The sequence below is a fragment of the Osmia lignaria genome, chromosome 11 (genome assembly GCF_051020975.1).
Source record: "Osmia lignaria lignaria isolate PbOS001 chromosome 11, iyOsmLign1, whole genome shotgun sequence".
Lineage (NCBI taxonomy): Eukaryota > Metazoa > Arthropoda > Insecta > Hymenoptera > Megachilidae > Osmia > Osmia lignaria.
The window spans coordinates 9,961,207-9,981,544 of record NC_135042.1 but is presented as its reverse complement, the minus strand read 5'-3'; the positions used below and the strand labels follow the sequence as shown (position 1 = coordinate 9,981,544).

The 20,338-nt window shown below is 49.4% G+C and overlaps 3 protein-coding genes and 1 long non-coding RNA gene across 6 annotated transcripts; 1 reads left to right on the top strand and 3 right to left on the bottom strand.

Moving 5' to 3' along the window:
- The first annotated feature begins 491 nt into the window (after positions 1-491).
- On the top strand, positions 492-14,988 carry LOC117603865 (atrial natriuretic peptide receptor 1). 2 transcript variants are annotated; one of them, XM_034323398.2, is made up of 23 exons: positions 492-2,014; positions 2,088-2,258; positions 2,337-2,511; positions 2,580-2,788; positions 6,857-6,971; positions 7,241-7,575; positions 7,632-7,723; positions 7,798-7,936; positions 8,013-8,094; positions 8,166-8,301; positions 8,604-8,681; positions 8,748-8,825; positions 8,896-9,000; positions 9,328-9,574; positions 9,688-9,846; positions 12,121-12,197; positions 12,330-12,421; positions 13,028-13,177; positions 13,312-13,504; positions 13,593-13,767; positions 14,028-14,126; positions 14,219-14,310; positions 14,374-14,988. In XM_034323398.2, exons 1-23 carry the CDS (start codon positions 1,798-1,800, stop codon positions 14,986-14,988), a joined length of 3,831 nt encoding a protein of 1,276 aa, XP_034179289.1. In that variant the 5' UTR covers positions 492-1,797. The 2 variants fall into 2 exon arrangements, with proteins under 2 accessions (XP_034179289.1, XP_034179288.1); XM_034323397.2 differs by lacking the exons at positions 492-2,014; positions 2,088-2,258; positions 2,337-2,511; positions 2,580-2,788 and adding exons at positions 3,555-4,672; positions 6,259-6,654.
- Positions 5,944-8,679, bottom strand: LOC143305797 (uncharacterized). 2 transcript variants are annotated; one of them, XR_013062947.1, is made up of 4 exons: positions 8,541-8,679; positions 8,365-8,466; positions 7,844-8,128; positions 5,944-7,703 (listed from the first exon to the last, which is right to left on the bottom strand). It is a non-coding gene; the product is annotated as an uncharacterized LOC143305797 (long non-coding RNA). The 2 variants fall into 2 exon arrangements; XR_013062946.1 differs by having other exon boundaries at positions 8,365-8,609.
- An 896-nt stretch (positions 14,989-15,884) lies between the features above and the next one.
- On the bottom strand, positions 15,885-18,360 carry LOC117603875 (venom protease). The gene is made up of 8 exons (XM_034323419.2): positions 17,625-18,360; positions 17,318-17,382; positions 17,125-17,264; positions 16,979-17,058; positions 16,639-16,918; positions 16,334-16,578; positions 16,104-16,264; positions 15,885-16,046 (listed from the first exon to the last, which is right to left on the bottom strand). Exons 1-8 carry the CDS (start codon positions 17,740-17,742, stop codon positions 15,885-15,887), a joined length of 1,251 nt encoding a protein of 416 aa, XP_034179310.1. The 5' UTR covers positions 17,743-18,360.
- Positions 18,361-18,479: 119 nt separating this feature from the next.
- On the bottom strand, positions 18,480-19,926 carry LOC117603879 (uncharacterized). The gene is made up of 3 exons (XM_034323425.2): positions 19,398-19,926; positions 19,079-19,260; positions 18,480-18,899 (listed from the first exon to the last, which is right to left on the bottom strand). The coding sequence occupies exons 1-3, from the start codon at positions 19,478-19,480 to the stop codon at positions 18,640-18,642; spliced, it is 525 nt and encodes a 174-aa protein (XP_034179316.2). The 5' UTR covers positions 19,481-19,926; the 3' UTR covers positions 18,480-18,639.
- Positions 19,927-20,338: the final 412 nt, after the last annotated feature.

The window sequence follows — 20,338 nt, the reverse complement described above, 5'->3', positions numbered from 1 at the left end:
ATTTAACGTGACGCGAAAAGATACTGTGGAAACAAAACCATGTATCATGTACCTGATATTGTCCTTTGGTTTGAAACTTTGTTCTCTTTTATACATTGTTACCATTTAACCAAATTAATGTTTGTTATTTCTACCTCAATAAAATAAAACTTTTAATTCCAAAGAGTTTCATTTCCTGTGGTACGTCCGTCAGTTTTTCTACGTTATCTATATTCCAACGAGACGAGACAGGAAATGCGTACAAATTCACGTGCTCGAAGCAGGGTCGGCTCACAGTAGAGAAACCTCGGCCGAAATGTTTGAAGAATTGGAAACAACTGAGCTTCGGCCCTGCGTCGAGCACGTGAATTTGTAAACATATCTTGACTCGTTTCGTTGGACGGATTATACATATAAAACGAATGGTGAACGGTGTTTTACTTTTTCCAAAATTTGTTAAAATATATGTACAATCGTTTGAAACGACCGGATTTCAGTATTTTCCCTTTGTATTTGACCCGTGTAGCGTAAAATGTGCACCAGTACCTCTTACCGGTGTCTCCTTTGTAAAAAAAAAATAGAAATCGCTAATCAATTCCCTATAACTACAGCTCTACAAAAGCGAGCGTTAGAAAAGAAGAATCGGTCGGAAGCGTCTCGTGATAAGTTTATCATTGATTTTCGAAGAATCGCGAAACGTCGTTTCTATTAGATGTAATTAAATGGGTTGCACGTTTTAGATGCGTATTAAAATATCGTTGTTCCGACTAGGTACGTAGAGAAGGAGCAGCCAGCGGAAACGGAACGCAGGGTGCGCTCCCGCAATTTTTCAAACGGCGCGATTTCGAGTTTCGCGAGAAACAGCGGGTCGATGGCGAGGAATAAGGACCGACGTCGAATGGAAAACGGCGACGTGTTCGAGACGAGACAAAGTTGAGAGTCGAACGGAAGGAGGAAGCCACGAGGGTGTCCCGTTTGAAAAGAGCGGCGGCAAGTTGCACGCGCGAGAAACGAATAACGTTTGGATGACACGCATATTATCCAAAGCCCGTGAAGAACAAGCGGTAGGCGGACGAATACAACGAACGAACCTTTCGATTAGGTATTATCAATCGACGCGATAGAAAATGAGCGATAACGCGAGACAAGCCAACGGCACGTCTACTTATGCGTCCACGAGTAGGTAATGCGGTTCAAGTCAGTAGCGTAGCTATCCGATCTCGCGATGCGTCGCGATTCTTCCGTTTCCTTTTAGCGTCGTTTCACCGTCAGAATCGAACTGCAACTTGGAAAAGGCGGTATAAACTAGGATAGGCGAGGCGAGGCGTGGCGAGGCTGGACGATCGCTTATCCGTTATCGGACCGCGATCACTAAAGTCTAATCTATCGGTAGCGGCGACTTTACCGCGGCACGCGTGTCATTTCCGACAGATAGAGCGAGCTGACGCGTATCTAAGAATAGTTGTTAAAAAAACGGCGGATAGACGGACGGCCGTTTTCGCGGATATACGACCCAGCCGCCGATCCGCGCTCGTCCGTTTTCGTTGATTTGCTCGCGACATACGCGCAACACCTCGAATCAATTCGAACCGGTCGCCGTGAAAGAGGAAAGTGGCTCGCGCGGATCGCGAGCAGGAAAATGGACGCGTGCAAACGAACCTCAAACTGTCCTGCCCGCAAGGTCCTGCTCGGTATCGTGACAGTGGCAAACGAAGCCTCGTCGTTCGAGTCAAAGAGGAGGTGAAAAAGAAAAAGAAGAAGAAGAAGAAGAAGAAGAAGAAGAAGGAAAGAGGACAGGGCTCGAGAGCGTACACATAGATGGGTACCAAGTGGATCGTCGCGTTGACGATCGCGTGGCTAACGTTTCCGGTGAACGGGAGAACGACTTGTCGCGAGGTACAATTGGCTCGTGACTGCGAGGCCCTGTGCAAGAGAAACCGGAACGGGCCGATTTCCTGCGAGCTCAGGGTGGCCGTTCTACTACCGGCCGATCCAAGCTTCGACATTTCCTTGCCAAAGGTTCTTCCGGTTCTCGGTAAGTGAACGGTCGCGTCTAGTCCGCGCTTCTAAGAATCTCGAGAATTGCTCGTTATTGGTTGCTTTCACAGACTTGGCTGTCTACCACGCTAGATCGCGAGGCCTACTACCCCGCTGGTTGAAACTAAAGTTTCTTTCGCAGGACGATCACTGCGACGCGATGTACGCTCAGATCGGCGCGATCGATAGCTTTTCCAATTGCGTTCACCTCTTTCTCGGACCCGCCTGCGATTACTGCGTAGGTAAGAAGCGATCATCGAATTCGGGCATCCCTCGAATCACCACCCTTTAATCCCTCCGCTACCGTTTACCTTTCGTAGCTGCCGTTGGAAGGGTGGTGAAGTTTTTCGGCGCCCCGTTGATCACCACCGGGGGATTCACCTTCGATTTTACCGAGAAGAAGACCGAGTGCAAAGACGAATACTTTATGACCACTAGAATCGGAAACGTGGCTTTTAGGGATCTCGCCAAATTTATCGTTGCCTTGATGGATCGGTGCGTTTCTACGACTCTTTGCTTTCCCCTCGGTCCTTGTTTTAACAACGTTTTCTCAACCACCGCAGTCACGAATGGCGAAAGGTGCATCTAGTGTACGCGACGAACGGGCAAAGTCAGGTGGCCGGCAGACACACCTGTCAGCTGATGATGAAGTCGATGGTGGAGTTTATCAAGAAGCAGCCAAACTTTACGTTCGGTACGTTCGACTTGGAGACGACAGTGGGCGAAGATTACGAGGAAGCGTTGCGGACTCACGTCGGCAACTGGTACGGTGGTAAGTCGTTCGTTTCTCTTTCGTCGATCGACCGTCGTCTAAAATCAAAACGCTCACCGCGTGTAAACGACGCGTCGATTTTAGGAGAAATCGTACGAAAAACAGATGCATCGCCGTGTAAACGCGTTCGAGTTTAGCCTTTAATCGAATCGACGTTAAAAGGGTATCCGGTTAATGGGTTTGCAAATTTAACGAAAGCTTCGGTTCATCTCGCCAGAGCCAGCTAGCATTCAGATTTTTCACGAATAATAGCGGTTGCGGGACGCGCCCACGTTAAACGTTGAACATTAAACGCTTGTCTCGGATGTTTTTCTTTCTGGCGACGCCCGTCGATTCGCACGGCACGCAATTTCGTGAATTCACCGCGAACGCGAAAAGAAAGCTTCGATCGTCCGTCTAATTGGCCGTATCAATTAGACGAAGCGAGCAACGTTATCGCATTGTTTCCTGAACGTTATCGCGACGCGTTATCATCGTACCAAAGCGTTTCTATTATTGCTCCGTTACGGCACGATACGCGGCGACGCGTCACAAAGTCTATATTTATACGTTTTCTCGACGAATGGGTTAAAAACGAGTATGCACGCGATCAATCGCTGACAATAGGATTACAAGATTTTTTTTCGATTGATTCTCTTCTCTTCCATCGAATGACCGAGCAACTTCTCCGTCCGTTCGAAAGCCGCGGTTTTTCTTCCACCGATAAGGATCGCCGAATCGCATACCTTTGGTCGATAATCGGAAGGTTATCTTGGCCGTCGATAACTCGTTTCGATTTCGAATCGATGTATTTTGACGAAGATCGAGGCAAAGAAGATCGCGCCGCACGTCTCGACGAGGATAAGGTTACGCGGTGTAACGAAAAGGTGTATCGTCCTAACGGGCAAAGGGCGTTACAATGCAAAGATATCGGACGCATGCGTTCCCGTGCGACGCTTGCGATCGGCGCACCAACGCGTACACACGGTACGTGTACCAATGCTATCCTAGACGCGCGTACTCTGGGTCAGAGAGGGAGAGAAGGATGAAGAGGAAGAGAGCGATCTCGTCTGGCATCGCTGGCGATCCCGCGAGAACAGCGGATTTACCGCCTCTTGCCTCAGTTTCAATCGCGCGCCCCGAGCTTACTCGCGCCAACCGCCACCACGACTCAACAGTCCTCGCGCTCCTCGAGCTTCACTTTCGAAATCGTTCGCGACCGGTTCGCTGTTGGAAACGCGTTCGAGAGAATCTTTAATTCGAGTTACATTCGATTCCTTCGAAGATCCGTTTATAAATCGAAAGGAGAAAATCGAAATCGACATGGTCCAGGTAACAGGATAGATACGCGAAATGCGAACGCGACGCGTGGGCGTGTGCCCAGAGGAGACCGCGAGTCGACGCGTGGACGCGTGAACTTGGAAAATCGGGAAAAGATTGGTGCGATGCGCGCGACTGAAGGAACGAGAGGAAAGAGGTAGCCGAGCAATCCGAAACCCTTCGTGGAAGGTAATCGCGACAAGATGCAACGGCGATCGAAAACGGGAAAGTGGTACGGACGCGGTAACGAGGCGCCGATGAGATTAACGTTGCTCCTGACGACGATGTGTGCTAGCGCGAGCGCGAATGCCTCGACCACGATGGAACAAGCCTCGGTAGACTGCATGGAACCGCGGGCGTCGTTGAAGAAGGAGGTGAAACTGGCGGTGATAGCACCTGCCGATCCTCGCCACGAGCAGAGCTTGCCGAGAGTTTTGCCGGCCGTAGTTTTGGCGGTGAGAGCTGTCAGTTCGGCGAAGGGACCACTGGCTGGATGGAAAATAAAGGTGGATCATCGGGACTCGCAGTGCTCGAGCACCTACGGTCCTTTGGCGGCCTTCGAGTTTTACATCAATCGCACGGCAGGTCATCCGCTTTAAGTTCCTCGCTTTACATCCTCTTCTCTCTCTTTCAATTTCAACACGCGTTTTGTTTATCCCGCACGAATTGTACACCGGTCAAAAATGCCGGTCTTTGTTCCCATTGACGGTCCCCTGATGCTTATCGATATCTATAATTAGAATTGTTTACGCGCTCGCCCATCGAGCTTTCCTTCGTTTTCGACGGTTTATCGACGCTATTATCGAGCGTGACTGATCGCCGCGGCGAGTAGTAACGTTCAGCTGCAACGGTGGCGGAGAATCGATTCGCGTGGTCGCGTCCCAAAGGGCTCGGCTCGACGATTAGTTGGCGGTGCGGTTTAATAAGGACCGTTTCGCGGAGCAGAAATGGTCGGCCAACACGGTTGACGTCACGTTCCGGGGACCGAGGCGACGGGACGTGCAGCTGCAAAGCAACGACATTTCTCTTTGCTCTTTGCTCTTCTTTCTCGTTCCGAGACCGTTAAATACCTCTTCAATTCCGTTTAATTAGTTCTCTCAAAGTCCTGGCCGTTTCTCTCGCTTCCATAGGGAATTGTAAGAATTAGCTGGTTGCTCGGACGCAAAGCGATTCGTTTGCTCGGACGTCTCTGCTCGCGACGCGTTCTCGTTCCAGCTTTCGACGATTCGCTACGATCGCGTTTGATCGTGTTTACGCGAGCAGCGGTAATAAAACGGCCTCGATCGAAACACGCGGGACTCATCAACGCTCTTCTTTCTTTTTTTTTTCATTTTTTCATTCTGGATGGAAGCGCATCTTCCATCCGATGAAAAACGGTCGATAAGCTCTCGTTGATATTCTCATCGGCCAACTTCCTTTCCTTTTAACGCCGCCTTTCCATCACCTGTACATTTTCCGACGCTCCGGCGTGGAAAGTGATAGCCGTAGGTGTTTCTCGGACGCATCGTATAGCGAGATAAACGTTATCGTTTCGTGAAAATACATCGCCCGGAGAGACGGATACTCGATAAGCTTGGAATTCTGGTCGATTCGATGGATCGAAGGGAACGGAACGGAAGCAACCGCTCTCATCGACCGTGGAAACCACCGCGTGCCACTCCTCTCCTCTTCACGTTGCTTGTTCCAGCAATTCGCGATCGCTTCGAATTGGCACGCGGTGGTTACTTTGCAACGCTAATCGTCGATCGATCCACGCGATACTCTCGGATTCGCCCGATCAACTAACTTTCCTTTTCGATCTCGATTTTCATCGCAAAGCGCCAACTAGGCGTGGTCTACGATCGAACGGAATTACCATATTTTTTTTTTTTTTTTTTTTTTTTTTTTCTCGACTTTGCTAAGGGCACAGAGGATCGGAGAGACGAGGGGAAAGAAAAAAGGACGGTGAAACTTGTTAATGAAATTGAATCGTTGGATTAAGCTCGGGACGCGAAACACGACTAGAATATTTTCGTTCGGTAAGTTTTCTCGGGGAAAGGAATTCCGACAGGGGCGAGGGCAGTTTATCAGGAGGTATTTACCAAAGTCAAAGTAGCGCGATGAAAGAGAGAAGAGAAGGGGAGAAAATGGTGGTGTTTTTCATTTGATCGCATGGATCGTTTCGAACGCAGACGCTTTTCTGGGCCCCGTCTGCGATTACGTGATCGCGCCGGTCGCCAGATACGCGGGTGTCTGGAGGATCCCGGTGTTGACGGCCGGCGCTCAGGCCGAGGCGTTTCGCTACAAGGGTGAACACTATCCCACCCTGACCAGGATGATGGGTTCCCACCGGCTAGTCGGCGAGGCGCTCAGGCATATCTTGAAACGTTTCGGATGGAAAATCGCCGGACTTCTTTATCACAATCACGCGATGGCGAGCAGCCGTGGCAACTCCGAGTGCCACTTCACTTTGGGCGCCGTGTTCACCGCTTTGAATCAAACGCCTGTCTACCGAAGCTTCAATCAAGAGACGACGAGCGGCGAGGACTACAGGAATTTGCTCGCCTTCCTCGCTAAGTCTGCCAGGAGTAAGTGGCCCCTTCGTCCCTTTCGTCATCCCTTTCGATCGTTCCTCCGTTTTTTTACTCGGTAAATCGCGGGATATAATCGAACGCGTAAAACTCGTATTACCGGGAATAGGTTGGAAAGACGACGGTTAGTCGGCAAAAAGTATCGTAGTGAAATTTAAGCGTAAATCGATGCAACGACGAAACTTTTTCTCCCTTTCAGTTGTAGTAATGTGCGCCAATTCGACGACGATCAGGGAAATTTTACTGGCCGCCGAACAACTCGGGATGGTGGATTCCGGGGAGTACGTGTTCTTCTCGATCGAGCTATCGTCCAGGTAAGGGTACTCGAACGAACGCGAACGGTTCTCGAGGGTTCGCGAGATGTTTGCCGAAGTGGATCGGGGATTAAAATTCATCCGTTCGAACGGAGAAACGAGCGCGCTTTTTTACTTGTTCCATCGTAGTTTTCCTATCGTGACTTTGATCGAACGGCGAAAAGCGATGCCTCGATTTCCCCTCGAGTCGAATTCAATTAGCTCCGTTGCCGTCCGCAAACCACAGCTTCCTTGTTCGGAATCTACGTTACGCCGTTTGGTTGTTTCAGCGACAACAACTCGGAGGAACCGTGGAGAGTGGAAACCGATACGGAGGAGAAAAACGAGAAGGCGCGAAAAGCCTACCAGGCGTTGTTAACGGTGACCGCGCGAACTCCCGATAATATCGAGTACTTGAACTTTTCGAGGGAAGTGAAATCACTGGCCCAGAGCAACTACAATTTCACGTTCGGTAACAGTTCGGTCTCGACGTTTGTCACCGCTTTTTACGACGCCGTCCTCCTTTACGCCCTTGCGCTTAAGGAGAGCTTGCCGGCATATCCGGGAAAAATTAATTTAGACGGCGGTGATCTCACCCGAAGGATGTGGGGAAGAAGCTTCAAAGGTAATTCAAAAGCCTTACCTTTTTTTCCTTTTCGATGCTCGAACGTTCGATTGCAGGTATAACGGGTGACGTGAATATCGACGAGAACGGCGATCGAATAGCGGACTACTCTCTTCTCGACATGAATCCTGAAACATCGAGGTTCGAGGTAAAACGACGCGCAAATTTTCGACGATCGGTCACGCCGCGTTTCTTTCCCTAAACATCTATCGTTTGTCGCAGATCGTCGCTAATTATTACGGCGCCAATAAAACGCTCGAGTATATACCTGGGAAAAGGATTCACTGGTCCGGTGGTCGAAAGGAACCACCGCCGGATACACCCACCTGCGGCTTCGACGGCTCCTTGTGTCCCGATAATTGTAAGTTTTTCCAATCAATCGGTTACATCGTCCGGTTGCGTTTCACGCTTCCAATCGGTTCTCTGTTCTACGACAGCTCTTCCAGGACACGCGATTCTATCGATGGTCCTCAGCTCGATCGTCGTCGTCCTCGCAATCGTTTCGGTTTTTATCTACAGGTAAGCTGATCGATTACGACAGAGGCAAAGAAATCTGAAAGAAAAACGAGACGATGGAATTATTTTTACAGACACTTTAAGCTCGAAGCGGAAATAGCTTCGATGACCTGGAAGGTGCACTGGAACGATATTATCGTGATGCCGAACGCGAAAACGAGAGGTTCCATGTACTCGTTGATGGCGAACAAGATGCGCGGTAGCCAACTGGTGAATACCCGAGAGATATCGCGTTTGTTCCGTTATCAAAGGAGAACCACGATATCGAGTTACCTTAGATGTCGGAGATTTTACGAGAAAAATAGGCGTCCCTCGTTGTTCCGAGTGCTGTCGCGAGCACTCGATCCTTCCTTTTTCTACCACTCGTTTTTTCCTCTGGAAAATAAAATTTCTTTTTAGACGGGAATATTGTTTCTCGAAAAACGAAAAATAAATCTCTTCGCGTTTACCCGAGATCGCGTCGCTATTCTCTTTTCTCCGTTCAATCGAAAACGAACGCGTTTTGTTTGCAGACCATCTATTCGGTGGATAACGCCAGTTTTGGGGCCGAACTGGACAGAACCGTCTACGTTCCAACGGGGATATACAAGGTTCGATTGTTACGGTGACGGTATAAAAATATGGTGATATTAACAAACTACGAACATTCGTTGCAGAACTCCAAGGTTGCCATAAAACTGATACCGAGGGACAAGGTGGAAATCTCGCGGCCCCTGTTGCTCGAACTGAAGAGGGTGAGTAGCAGCGATCGGCGAGGGGAACCGTCAAATTTTACTACTTTCCTTCATTTTCTTTTTCGCATAGATGAAGGACCTTCAGCACGATCATCTGGTGCGGTTCTACGGTGCTTGCGTCGAGCCCCCGCACTGTTGCCTCTTGACCGAATACTGCCCCAAGGGTTCTCTTCAGGTTCGTCGAACTTTCCTGCGAGTACACGCGATCGATTCGACTCTGAACGAATAGTAACTGTAAATAATGTCTAGAGTAAGTTGAGAGTAGCCGAGAACGTAACTCACGGTTCGTATTACCTATATTCGGTAGTAGTGGGTGGATGGGAGGGAAGGTCGATTAACTTTGCTCGAGTTTCTCGTAGCCCACAGTCTACGCTCTCGTTATCGAACTTGATTAAAAAAGCAATCGAATTTCGAGATGAAACTCTAATCGTTTTACATAGCGATCTAGAGCTAGAGGGGAATCGACCATCCTTTGACGCTTGAACCGATCTTTCCCTGACAGGACATCTTGGAGAACCAGCAGATCAAACTGGATCGCGTGTTTCGTGGATCTCTGATACACGATATCGTTCGAGGGATGGGGTATCTTCACGCGTCCGAACTAAAGAGCCATGGCAATCTAAAATCCTCCAACTGTGTGGTCGATTCGCGATTCGTTCTCAAGATCGCCGATTTTGGATTGCACGAACTGAGGAAGCCTAATCCCATCGAAGCGGAAGCGGACAGGAACAGCTATGCCTACTGGAGAAGTGAGCGTTTCAGATTGTTGAGAAACATTGTCGTCTCGCGATGCGTTTTTTCTTGCCTGTTCGAGACTTGGCTCGCAAAGAAACAGAAACACGAAATGTCGTTGTTTATTCAGGACAGCTGTGGACGGCGCCGGAATTGTTGCGAATGGAAAGGCGACCACCGGAAGGTACTCAAAAGGGCGACGTGTACAGCTTCGGTATAATCGTCCACGAGATCGTGGTACGAAAAGGACCATTCTACTTGGGTGACGACCGCGACCTCTCACCGAACGGTAGGTGGTCGAGCTTTTTCCCTTACCCAGACATTCACCACCGTTGATACGCGACGTTCGATTTTCCGACGTTTCGCGGCTGGAAAAGCGGATAAGAAGCAACCGGTAAGGGAGTTTGGGCGAAAGCTCGTATCGACCGCGTGGAGCTCGTAGGAAAAGGGAATCGCTGGTTCGGGTTCTCCCGGTGGGGTCGATCGGTAACGAAGTTTACGAGCTTTCGCAAGCTCGTTGTCGAGCAGAGAGCGGCAGGATCGATCACAGGATGGAACGTGCCACAAGTAGGCTAGGAGCTTTCCGAGACGGGGGTTGAAAGCTCAGTCGAAGCTTTCACGCGTCCTGGAACGCACACGGTTTCGCGCGCGCTTCCTCGTCGCTTCTTTCTGTCCATCTCCTTCTTCCTTTTTCTATCTTCTTCTCGAACACGCACCAACATCCGCACGACTCCATTCTCTTAAACACCGACAATTCACGCTCTCCCCTTTGCGCCCGTGTCCGTTCGCTACTATTTCTACCCTTTTCACGGGATTCCTGATCCCGTATCGGCACGTGAAATCAACGGATACGCAGTTACGCCTGAAGTTGAAGGTCCGATAGACTGATAGACGAACGCGGTAGGTCCCGTTTACCGGTCTCTGTTTCGATTAATCAACCCTTAGGAAATCGAACGTCCAGAGGAACGTGTGTGCGCGCGGGTGGCTTGCTGCGTGCCTGCGTGTCTCGGGTGTTGCGTGTTTGCGTGCCTTCGTGCCTGCCTACATCTCTCTACGTGCCTGTGTTTACCAATCGTTAGACCGTCCCATTTACGCGGCCGGATTTTCCTTTTTGCTCGATATTCAACCTCTTTTTCCCCTCCACCCCTTCTTCAATCGCTCTCTCTCTCTCTCTCTCTCTCTCTCCTCCCCCCTTCTCGCTCTGTCTGCATCTCACTCTCACGCTGTATCCACACGTCCCTATCCGTTCCCCCTACTTCGTCCTCCTTCCCTTTTCCTCCCGCCTTCTGTTCTTGCTTGTTTTTACGAAGCCAATTACCCTGATTCCGTATCCGAGATCCGGCAATTAATTGATTACTTCGTACGGGCCGGAACACACGACTCGACGCGAGCACGCCGGGTCGCGAATCCTTTCGAGCGCAAAACACCGAGCTACGGTAGACACGATGCCGCGGATATCCTTGATATTCTCCTGGATTCGTGGTCTGCTCGAGTATGGAATGGGTTCGAATCGAAGGCCAGCATAAACAACGGCGTTGCGTAAGCGGAAAAGAATCGCCGGCACGGCGACCCGTTGGCTCGTGTGTCGCGGCTATTATTTTGTGTCCCATCGAGACGAAAGGAGAAATCGTACGTTTTTAGAACGACTTGGTCGCGTTTTGAATCGGTTCGCTCGTTGACGATATCGCGATGTTAGCGGGGAAAAAGGGGGTCGTTGAATCGAAGCAGGGAACTGTCGAGTAAACTCGTAACTGGTACCTGATAGGTAGGCGCGGAGTCGCGGAACTTTTCCCTTCGAATTCGGTCAATCGTATTCGGTACTTTCCTTCCCCCTTTATCTTGAATGATTCGCAGTCGACCCCGTTAATTGCACACGCGGTTACGTTTCCATGAATCCTGATGATCGTACGCACCCTGAGAGAGGAAATAAAGAATGGAAGGAGCGAGTGGGAGAGAGCGAGTAAGAGAAATAGAGTGTGCGAGATACAGGAGGAAGAAATAGGTGGAAAAAAAAGCATAGTAATCGGGATAGATAGGAAAAGGAGAAGAGATGGCAGAAAGAAGCAATACGTCGAGCACGAGTAGTCTAACGTTGCCGGCGATGCCGGGCGCCAGTCCCGACGGTGGGGCCAGCCCTCGAAGGGCCGTCAGTCCTTTGCTCGAAGTCCGTAGGCCTCACTGCACCCTCAACTGCGAGACTTGCAACGTCTTCCTGGAGGATCTGTACAGGCACAGTAGGTTGCACATTTCCCTTTTGCCGTGATCTTGCTTCTTCCTTCTTCCTTTGTGCTTGCCCGAGGAAGAGACGCGGCATCGCATGAATTTCCGTTCGCCTCGTTCGAATAAACGGGACTCGTTCCACTGAACGGACGTTGTCGAGCAAGTAGCGAGTAGTACCGATAAGTCCGACGGGACGCGATCACTGCACGCCGTGCTTCGAACGGATCGACCGATTGGTTCGATCAACCTCGCGTTTTTCTCTATGTCTGCCTACACGAATCTACGTGATCGGTGATATGAGATTCATCAGTCGGCGAACCAAGCAATTATCGTTCCGTTTCAGAAATCGTAGAAGGAGTGAAAAGGGGCGGTGGTTCCCCTTTGAGGCCAGCGATCGACGAGTCCGCGGTCGAAGAAGAAGTAAGCACGCTTTCTTTTCCAATTATTCGAATCACTGGACGGTAATGTCGCGTTCCGGTCTTGTCGGAAATAGATCGTTTGATAAGATCGATCGTTGCGATTCGGGGAATAACGAGTTGCGATTTCGATTAGGTGGCTACGTTGATGAGGAGATGCTGGGCACAAGACTCCGCGGACCGACCAGATTTTCCCGCGCTCAAGCAGACTATACGAAAAATTAACAAGTGAGTAACGACACCTTTCCGCTTCGCCGATCGCCATTCTTTTTCTCAATTTCCTCCACCGTTGTTTTGCTTTTCTCTTTGTCCCGAGGTCGATCATCTCCGATATTGGCATACTTGTCAGCAATATTCCTTCCAACTATTTCAGAAGTTCATTGAAATCCTGCTTTCTACCGACGCGTCGCGGCGTCTGCTTATCCGCGATGTCCTTTTCGATAATTTTCAAAGTCAAATCGTACAGCCTGTTGCGTGAACCGCGTCAAGCGTGAAATGCTCGACCGCGCGGTAAATTTGATCTTTTCTCGATAGAATCGAATCACCAAATTGCCTCCGCGAACCTTTCTTATTTTTCAATCGACCGTTAAAAATTAATTAACAGATATTTCGAACGTCAGGAGGGTCGAGCGTTTTATCGATCGATGGGAGCATCCTGTTGCGCGATACCGAGATACTTGCGCAGACGACTCCTCGTTATCTCCATTTTCCTAAACTTTATTCGCAAAAATGAATTTTAAACCGCGATTTCGCGTAATGGCATCGCGTTCACCCTCGATTGCTTCGGAATGACCTTTTCGAACGGCCATCAGGGAAAGTATACGTTCGTTTCAGAGACTACGAGAGCAGCAATATTCTGGACAATTTACTCTCTCGTATGGAACAATACGCCACGAATTTGGAGACTTTGGTGGAGGAACGTACCGCTGATTACCTCGAAGAGAAACGCAAATGCGAAGAGCTTCTTTATCAATTATTGCCCAAGTGAGTAGAAACTTCTATTCTCCGCCCTCCCTTCTTAAAGTATCTTCTCCCCCGAGAAATCCCGTGTACGCGAATCGATCGATGACGATAAGAGAACCATCGAGACGAAGAAGAAGAACGTTCGAAAATTTCAGGTCCGTCGCGTCTCAGCTGATACTCGGTCAAAGCGTGATTGCCGAAACTTACGATCAAGTGACCATCTACTTTAGCGATATAGTAGGATTTACCAAACTATCGGCCGAGAGCACTCCTCTTCAAGTGGTGGATTTGCTTAACGATCTCTACACGTGTTTCGACTCCATTATCGAAAATTTTGACGTCTACAAGGTAAACGCGATTATCGATCCCGTACTTTCGCTTTCGCTCGGTTAACGCGTTTCATTTTCAACCGTTTCACGGGCTTTACCTTCATCAGGTGGAGACGATAGGTGACGCTTACATGGTAGTGTCTGGATTACCGGTGAGAAACGGAACGAATCACGCGAGGGAAATTGCCAGGATGAGCTTAGCGTTAAGAGACACCGTGATGACGTTCAGTATAAGACACAGGCCGAACGAGCAGCTAAAGCTTCGAATTGGGATGCATTCCGGTAAAATAGAATTTCTCGATAACAATCATTGTCCTCTTTTTTCCCCCTCCACCCTCGGACGAAATTGGATCATTACCCGTTTACTTTTATTATTTTTTTTCTCGTTAATTTCGATGGAATTTTCTTTCCTTTTCTTTCCCCCGTTCGATGCGGGAAAGTCTGCTGCACGTAACTCCGTTCGTTGATCGTTAATCTCGTTGGGCTTATGATCGCGCGGTAAATATTCGTAGATTGACCGGATCGACGACTCGCGATTTCAGGACCCTGCGTGGCTGGCGTAGTCGGCTTGAAGATGCCAAGGTACTGTCTCTTCGGAGATACCGTTAACACAGCCTCTAGAATGGAGAGCAACGGTGAAGGTAACTTACTTAATTCTGTAGTAATTAATTCAGCTACTTTCCATTATCGAACCGCTCCGTTTCTCGACTCGAATACGTTTTTCCGTTCGCAGCTCTGATGATCCACGTCAGTCCGAAGACGAAGGAAATCTTGGACACCTTTGGCACCTTCGAACTTGTTTGCAGAGGCGAGGTCACTCTGAAGGTGAGATCCTACAAAGGAAACGATACCTCCGATTTAGCTTATCTTTGCGTGTTTGCTTAACAGGGTAAAGGCACGATGACTACGTACTGGTTGATGGGTGAGAAGCCAACCAACAATAACGTTCAACGAGCAAACGTTTCCTCGATAACGACATCGACAACGACGACGACAACGACGGCAGCAGCAACCATGACAACGATCGCGACGACGACGCACGCGGCGAAGCCGGAAGATAAACGACCGTGCGATATGGCGCGGCAAAGCTGTCAGGAGCAGAATACGAGTGTTCGAGTGCCGACAAAGATTCCGGAACAGTCAGGATCTCAGTCTAATCAGCTTCGACGACAGTCGATCGGTCCTCGCGACGTTCAAATTCAGAGTCGCAAAGAAACGACCGACGACGGTGGCGGAGGCGGCGGTGGTGGTGGCGGCGGGGGTGGTAATAACGTAACAGGAAACGGAGCAACGATTCGCGCTCGTTCGATATCTGGCAGCTCGATGGTAGACGTTTCGCCGTCTCGAAATCGCGTTTCCGTCTCCGCCTCGGCGTCGTCGAACAGCGCGATTTCGCAATCCCGTCGTTCCTATCAAACGACCGCCGACAGTATTCCGAATCACACGGAGAGTGGACCAAACGCGCCCCTGTTGGTACCCGCGGCACCACCTCCCCGAGTCTAGCTCCTCTACCACTCACACATTGTTCATTCGTGATTCCTGTATCATCGTCTCTCGTGTAGAATAGCAGCGAAGCAACCTCTGATCGGCCCGTGTCCGATTGAAATTTGGGTCCACTCGTTCGAAAGAATGCCTCCTGCCTTTCGACGTAAAAAACACTGATTCACGGAGAAGAGCTTAGTTGCGCGCCAACAACAATCTTTCCTATCCACTGGCCATAGGAAAGCGTGCGTCTGTTCGCGACCTACCTACCTACCTACCTACCGTGTTCCCCATAGCGTCGATAATTTTTCGAGGACCAGCGCTTTCACTAGAATAACCGCGAAACTCCGAAATACCAGATTTTATACGCGTACGCGGAAATGGAGGGATAAGAAACTATGAAGCAAACAGGAAATGACACGATGCGAGTAAAATATGTTGCGCGCACGCGTATGATTGCATCACTCAACACAAAACGGGCTATATTCGTGTGTACCTATACTCATGGCACGTGCATACATGAGCAGACGCAACACAGACAGACAAACACATACGTAATCGTATACACTTATATTTATATTTATGAAGAGTTAAAGTTAGATATCGGTGTGCAAAAGTAGAGGCGGGGCCTCGTCCGAAAATCACGGCCGTATCTATAGCTTGACTATTGGCTATGCGCAAAATGGTCGCATGCTAGAGGTATTAGGTATACGTGTACGCGCGTGGAACACGCCGTAAAACGAAAGTATGAGAATCGAGCACGACCCGCGTCCCGAAGATCGAATTTCTCTCTATTCGTGTCAATCTCTTTTAACGTTGTAACGATCGATATTCCTAAAATAAAATTTCATTGTTTCCAAACGTCAATCGACTTTTCTTTTTACAATCCTCCGACCTAACCCGTCCAATCTAACCAGTTAAAAGACAGCGTTCTCGAATATCCAATCCAGGTAAGAGCTGACACGGGTGTATATACCAGGACGGCCAGGCTCGCCGCAACGTATCCCCCAAGATACTATCCCGATGTTCACCCATTTCCCGTTTTCCAACCGATGCAGCAGCGGTCCCCCGGAGTCGCCCTGCGTGCAAACGTGCCAATAATTAATCTGAGATTATGCGATCACTGAGCAATTTACCTGGCAAGCATCGCGTCCACCTTCGTAAGCGCCAGCGCACATCACCGTCCTCGGTATTCGTTGAACGAAACTTTGAACGCAGCTGGCCTGGGGCCATACGGGAACCTCGACTTCCATCAACACCGTACTGGCGGGACCGCCGTAGTAACTGGTACCCCAACCTGAAAAACGTCACAGCGGTATGTAATTAATTCGTCTCCCCGTACAAAGATCGATTCTTATCAGCTAACCGGTTACGATCGCGCTCTTGTTTTCGAACGTTTGATCGATCGGCGGCAAACAGACGGGCCAAACGTAGCTGTCGAACACGGTCGGTCGATGCATCTTCACGATCGCGATGTCGTTCTCGTACGAAACGGGATCAAAGTCCTGATGAACTCGTGTCTCCGATACCGCAAAGTCCAAGGCTCTGGTCTCTTCGGACGTGTCGAAATCGTACTCGCCCAGCCGGACTCTGACGTCTTTGCGTTCGTACCTGAAAAATAAAGAGTCGGAGGAGACAAACGATGTCGAACTGTTTTTATAGTTTACCTGCCTGTTCACGCAATGAGCCGCGGTTAACACGTGTCTATCGGTAACGAGTACCCCGCCACAAAACTGGGTCTGATCCTTTCTGAGAAGGGCCACCATCCATGGCCATTCTCTGGGATCGGCCGGTTCACCGCCCACCAGCCTGGTTCGACCGTTTGAACTCGTTCCGCATCCTCGAGGTCTTTCCGGTTTCTTCTCCGTTCGAAACGTGGTGCTCTCTGCCACCCAAACGATTCTACTCGCGTCAGCGTCGATCCCTGTTTCCTTCGATTTTTCAACGTTCACTGAAACACGGAACAATCTAGCATCTTCTGTGTGTGTCAATTTTGATTTGTTTTACGTACCGGCAATCAACGGCAAAATATTGGCGAGATCCTCCTCGACGACCAAATTCTTTGACACCTCGCAACACACACCAACGTAGCTGTTTTAATTTGTTTTTAGTTAGAATTGATCAAACTAGAGGAGGCAGAGTAAAAGCGAAACTTACGCTTCGTCAATTGTACACGCGTGTTTCATCGCGAGGGAGAAGTTCGATCGATATTCCTGAAGGAAACACGTGGTCAGGTATTCGCAGCGTCCAGTTTTCTCGCTCGGTCCGATGCATCTCGTCGACGTTGAAGATAATGCCTAAACACGGATTCCTTCAATTGTTTGGAAATGTTTATGAAACGATAACGTACCTTATCAATGGAAGCGGAATGGAAGGATTCCTGTTCGCGTCTAACGGGCTGATTCCTCGTCGAATCTAGAAACGAGAATGATAAAACGTACAGAGTTATCGAGTGTGCTGGACGAGCAGATAGCGCGTATAAAATGCCAAGAATTTACGATTTTTCTATTCCGTTTGCGTGTCGAACAAATTCAAATCGTTTACTTGGTGAAAAATGAGTCCTTGAATTTCTCCAGGCGAAAAAAGAGGAACAATTTGAATTTTCATGGAAAGTAGAAGGCAACGGGACTATCACGAAGACGAATGAGGCTACTTACTCGTAACGTTTCTATCACCTAGGAAAAGAGATTGTCCGCGCCACGGGATGCATAAGAAGCAGAGGAAAAACGTTCCTCGGATTAAGCACGTTCGAAGAGGCGTTTGTAAGCGTTCCATCTTCCAACCAGAATCACGACCGAGAACCGTTGATGGACGACACAGAACAGACAACGACGCAGTCGAAAATGCGGAAACGCTCGCTTATATACGCGGCGCGTACTTGTTCCTCGAGCAGGGCAACCCGCCTTGCTCCTTGGAAATTTGGTTGCCTGTCTTCCAGGCTCGCGGATACTTTTATTTTATTATTCTACAGAACATAATCTTGTAAATTTATTAACAACGAGTACCATCGACGCTTGTTAAGAAATATAAAATATACATTTCTAGAGATTTTCCCATTTTCCGTGTAAACGGTTTGATTCAATAGCGTCGAGCAAAAGCTTTCTCTTCTTTCTTCTTTTGCAGTTAATTTGCTTTCGCTTCTGTTGAGAAAATTAACGAGACAGGATCTGAAAGGAAGGAGGAAAAAAGCGGGGGAAATGGTAAAGGGGAAACTTTGAGCGACGTTAGGGAGAAAAGAGGAGAGGAAAGGCAGGAAAGGCGGAGAAAGAGAAGGCGAAAAGAGCGGGATCGAGGACAAGCCAGGGGCATTTCCATTTAAGGCACCCCGCGTGCAATCTCTCGCTCCTCTCGGCGCCACTTTGACACGCGTACTCGCGAAACGTTCACCATCGACCCGATGCGTAACGTAACATACTTTTCGCCTCGATTTGCTCTCATTTCAACGTAAGGAGAGCCTTCTTTTTTTTCTCTTCTTTCCTTAGTCTCAGCTGTGCGTGAAACCTGCGTACGAGTTTGGTTAAAGAATGAAAAACTTTGCTTATTTATTCGATAATAAGTTTACACGTTGATAAAATTTGCTCGATTACAAGTGAAATGCGTGTATATAGGTTGGCGGATAGGAGAGGCTGGTCGATCGTCGTTTTTCGCATTCCCGCGTTGTTCGCCTGCTATTTACGCGTCGTCGTTTATCGGAACTGGTTTGGCGTTTGGGTCCTTTAGATCCAACGTGTAACCGTGCACTCTGGAGACTTTCGTAGCGGGATCGTAAATTTTGTCGACGTGTCGAAGAGTGTCGCCCACGACTTTGTCCGTGGTCTCGCGAACGAACGGTTTACCGTCGGACGTGCGACCGGAATAAACGATCTTCGTTCCATCCTGCCCTGACACCACCAGGTTGTTGTTGCCTCCGATTATCTGCACGTTACCTGGACCTGCAACGATATCGTTCGCGCGAAGGTTGAATCGCGTATCGATGGAACCGTTCGAACGGAAAATCCGTGCGATCGCCTTGAGAAGCCGAGAGAACGGATCTCGCGATCGATAGTGAAAGGAACGAAATCCTCCGTACGCGTTAATTTATAAACGAACGGAAAAATCGCACGAACCGTACCTGATCCTTCGTTCAGGTTTTCCCTCAGTTGATCGACTTGCTCCAAATTGCTTCGCACCGTTTCCTGCACCCGTTGATTCACCTGTTGTACGTTCTGTTGAATGTTTCTGTTCAACGCCTCGATGTTCTGGGACAGTCCCTGGAGCCAATTGGTGCCCCACACCGCTTGTCCATTGCACCGGCTGCCAATCGCAAACCCGTTAAGCCAATAGGAAAATCGAACGAGAAGAATGCGTTGCTCGTGTACGAAAATACCGAGGAAACGTGGTGGTAAATATATCGCGGTCGTAACGCGAAACGGACTTATCGATCGACTAACCTGCACAACATCGCTCCGACAACGAGTATCGCCACGCAAACGCGTTCCCTCGTTCCACCAAACTCCTTTTCTCTTCTCTGCATCGTTTTTCTCCTGTCTTCGAAATACGTTTTCTTCCAAACACTTCTATCCACGCGAGTCTAACCGCGACAATACAGCTCCCGAGAAATACGTAACCGCTTCAACACAAAACGCTCGGTAAAAGCTAGTTTCCCCCTTACTAATCCAACTGAGAGATACGAAGCGCGGCTCGTTCCACGTTTGCTTTCCGACGTGTTCGTGCCGCGATCGTGAATAATACTTGTTTGCAGTACAGCCTTAGCGTTTAAAATCGCATGACGTGGACGTAACCGATGTCACGGGTGGACGCGTACTTGTTCTTTTCTCTCGTCTCCTTTCTACTCCGGCTTCCTCGTAATCTAATTCTTGCGTTCCGAACAACGTTTATCGCTGGTGGACCCACCGACTCGTTACGATTCCGGGAATCCCACGATCCGATCGGGACGGTTGCATTCGCGGTGCATTCCTCGGGAGGAATCAGAAGGAAGGGAGAAATCGGTATTTGTCGCGCGATTTCCACTTTGCAACGTAAAAGCTTGTTACACGGCGCTCGTGTCCGATAAGGGGCCAGAAGGTTATCCGTGGAACGAGAAGACGTAATTGCGACCTCTCCGTCGTGACGTAGCGCTGAATTTTCTTTCGATTCGACCGGTCGACGAGAGGTCGGAAGAAAGGAGTTACGTTGCGCGGCATAAGAGGCGCACAATACGGGGGAGTAGCGAGCGTATAGGACGCGGAGGACGTACGGGCCGATCCCGATGGGAGACGGCGTCGAAGAAGAGGCTTCTCTCGTTGACCCATGGGGCAGAAACTGGTTTCGGATTCGGATTACACGGCCGAAACCGTTCTCGAGTACGCTCTGGGCTACGCATCCCGACCCC

What these genes read in the sequence shown, in the direction of transcription:
- LOC117603865 (XM_034323397.2), top strand. Translation starts at nt 4,291, where the DNA reads ATGCAACGGCGATCGAAAACGGGAAAGTGGTACGGACGCGGTAACGAG. An exon ending in CCTCGCTAAGTCTGCCAGGA is followed by an intron (nt 6,655 to 6,856) that starts GTAAGTGGCCCC and finishes TCTCCCTTTCAG; the next exon opens with TTGTAGTAATGTGCGCCAAT. An exon ending in AGATGCGCGGTAGCCAACTG is followed by an intron (nt 8,302 to 8,603) that starts GTGAATACCCGA and finishes TTTTGTTTGCAG; the next exon opens with ACCATCTATTCGGTGGATAA.
- LOC117603875 (XM_034323419.2), bottom strand. Translation starts at nt 17,742, where the DNA reads ATGGAACGCTTACAAACGCCTCTTCGAACGTGCTTAATCCGAGGAACG. An exon ending in TATTTTGCCGTTGATTGCCG is followed by an intron (nt 16,919 to 16,978) that starts GTACGTAAAACA and finishes TCCGTGTTTCAG; the next exon opens with TGAACGTTGAAAAATCGAAG. An exon ending in GCGGCTCATTGCGTGAACAG is followed by an intron (nt 16,579 to 16,638) that starts GCAGGTAAACTA and finishes TTTATTTTTCAG; the next exon opens with GTACGAACGCAAAGACGTCA.
- LOC117603879 (XM_034323425.2), bottom strand. Translation starts at nt 19,480, where the DNA reads ATGCAGAGAAGAGAAAAGGAGTTTGGTGGAACGAGGGAACGCGTTTGC. An exon ending in GTCGGAGCGATGTTGTGCAG is followed by an intron (nt 19,261 to 19,397) that starts GTTAGTCGATCG and finishes TGCGATTGGCAG; the next exon opens with CCGGTGCAATGGACAAGCGG. An exon ending in AAACCTGAACGAAGGATCAG is followed by an intron (nt 18,900 to 19,078) that starts GTACGGTTCGTG and finishes ATATCGTTGCAG; the next exon opens with GTCCAGGTAACGTGCAGATA.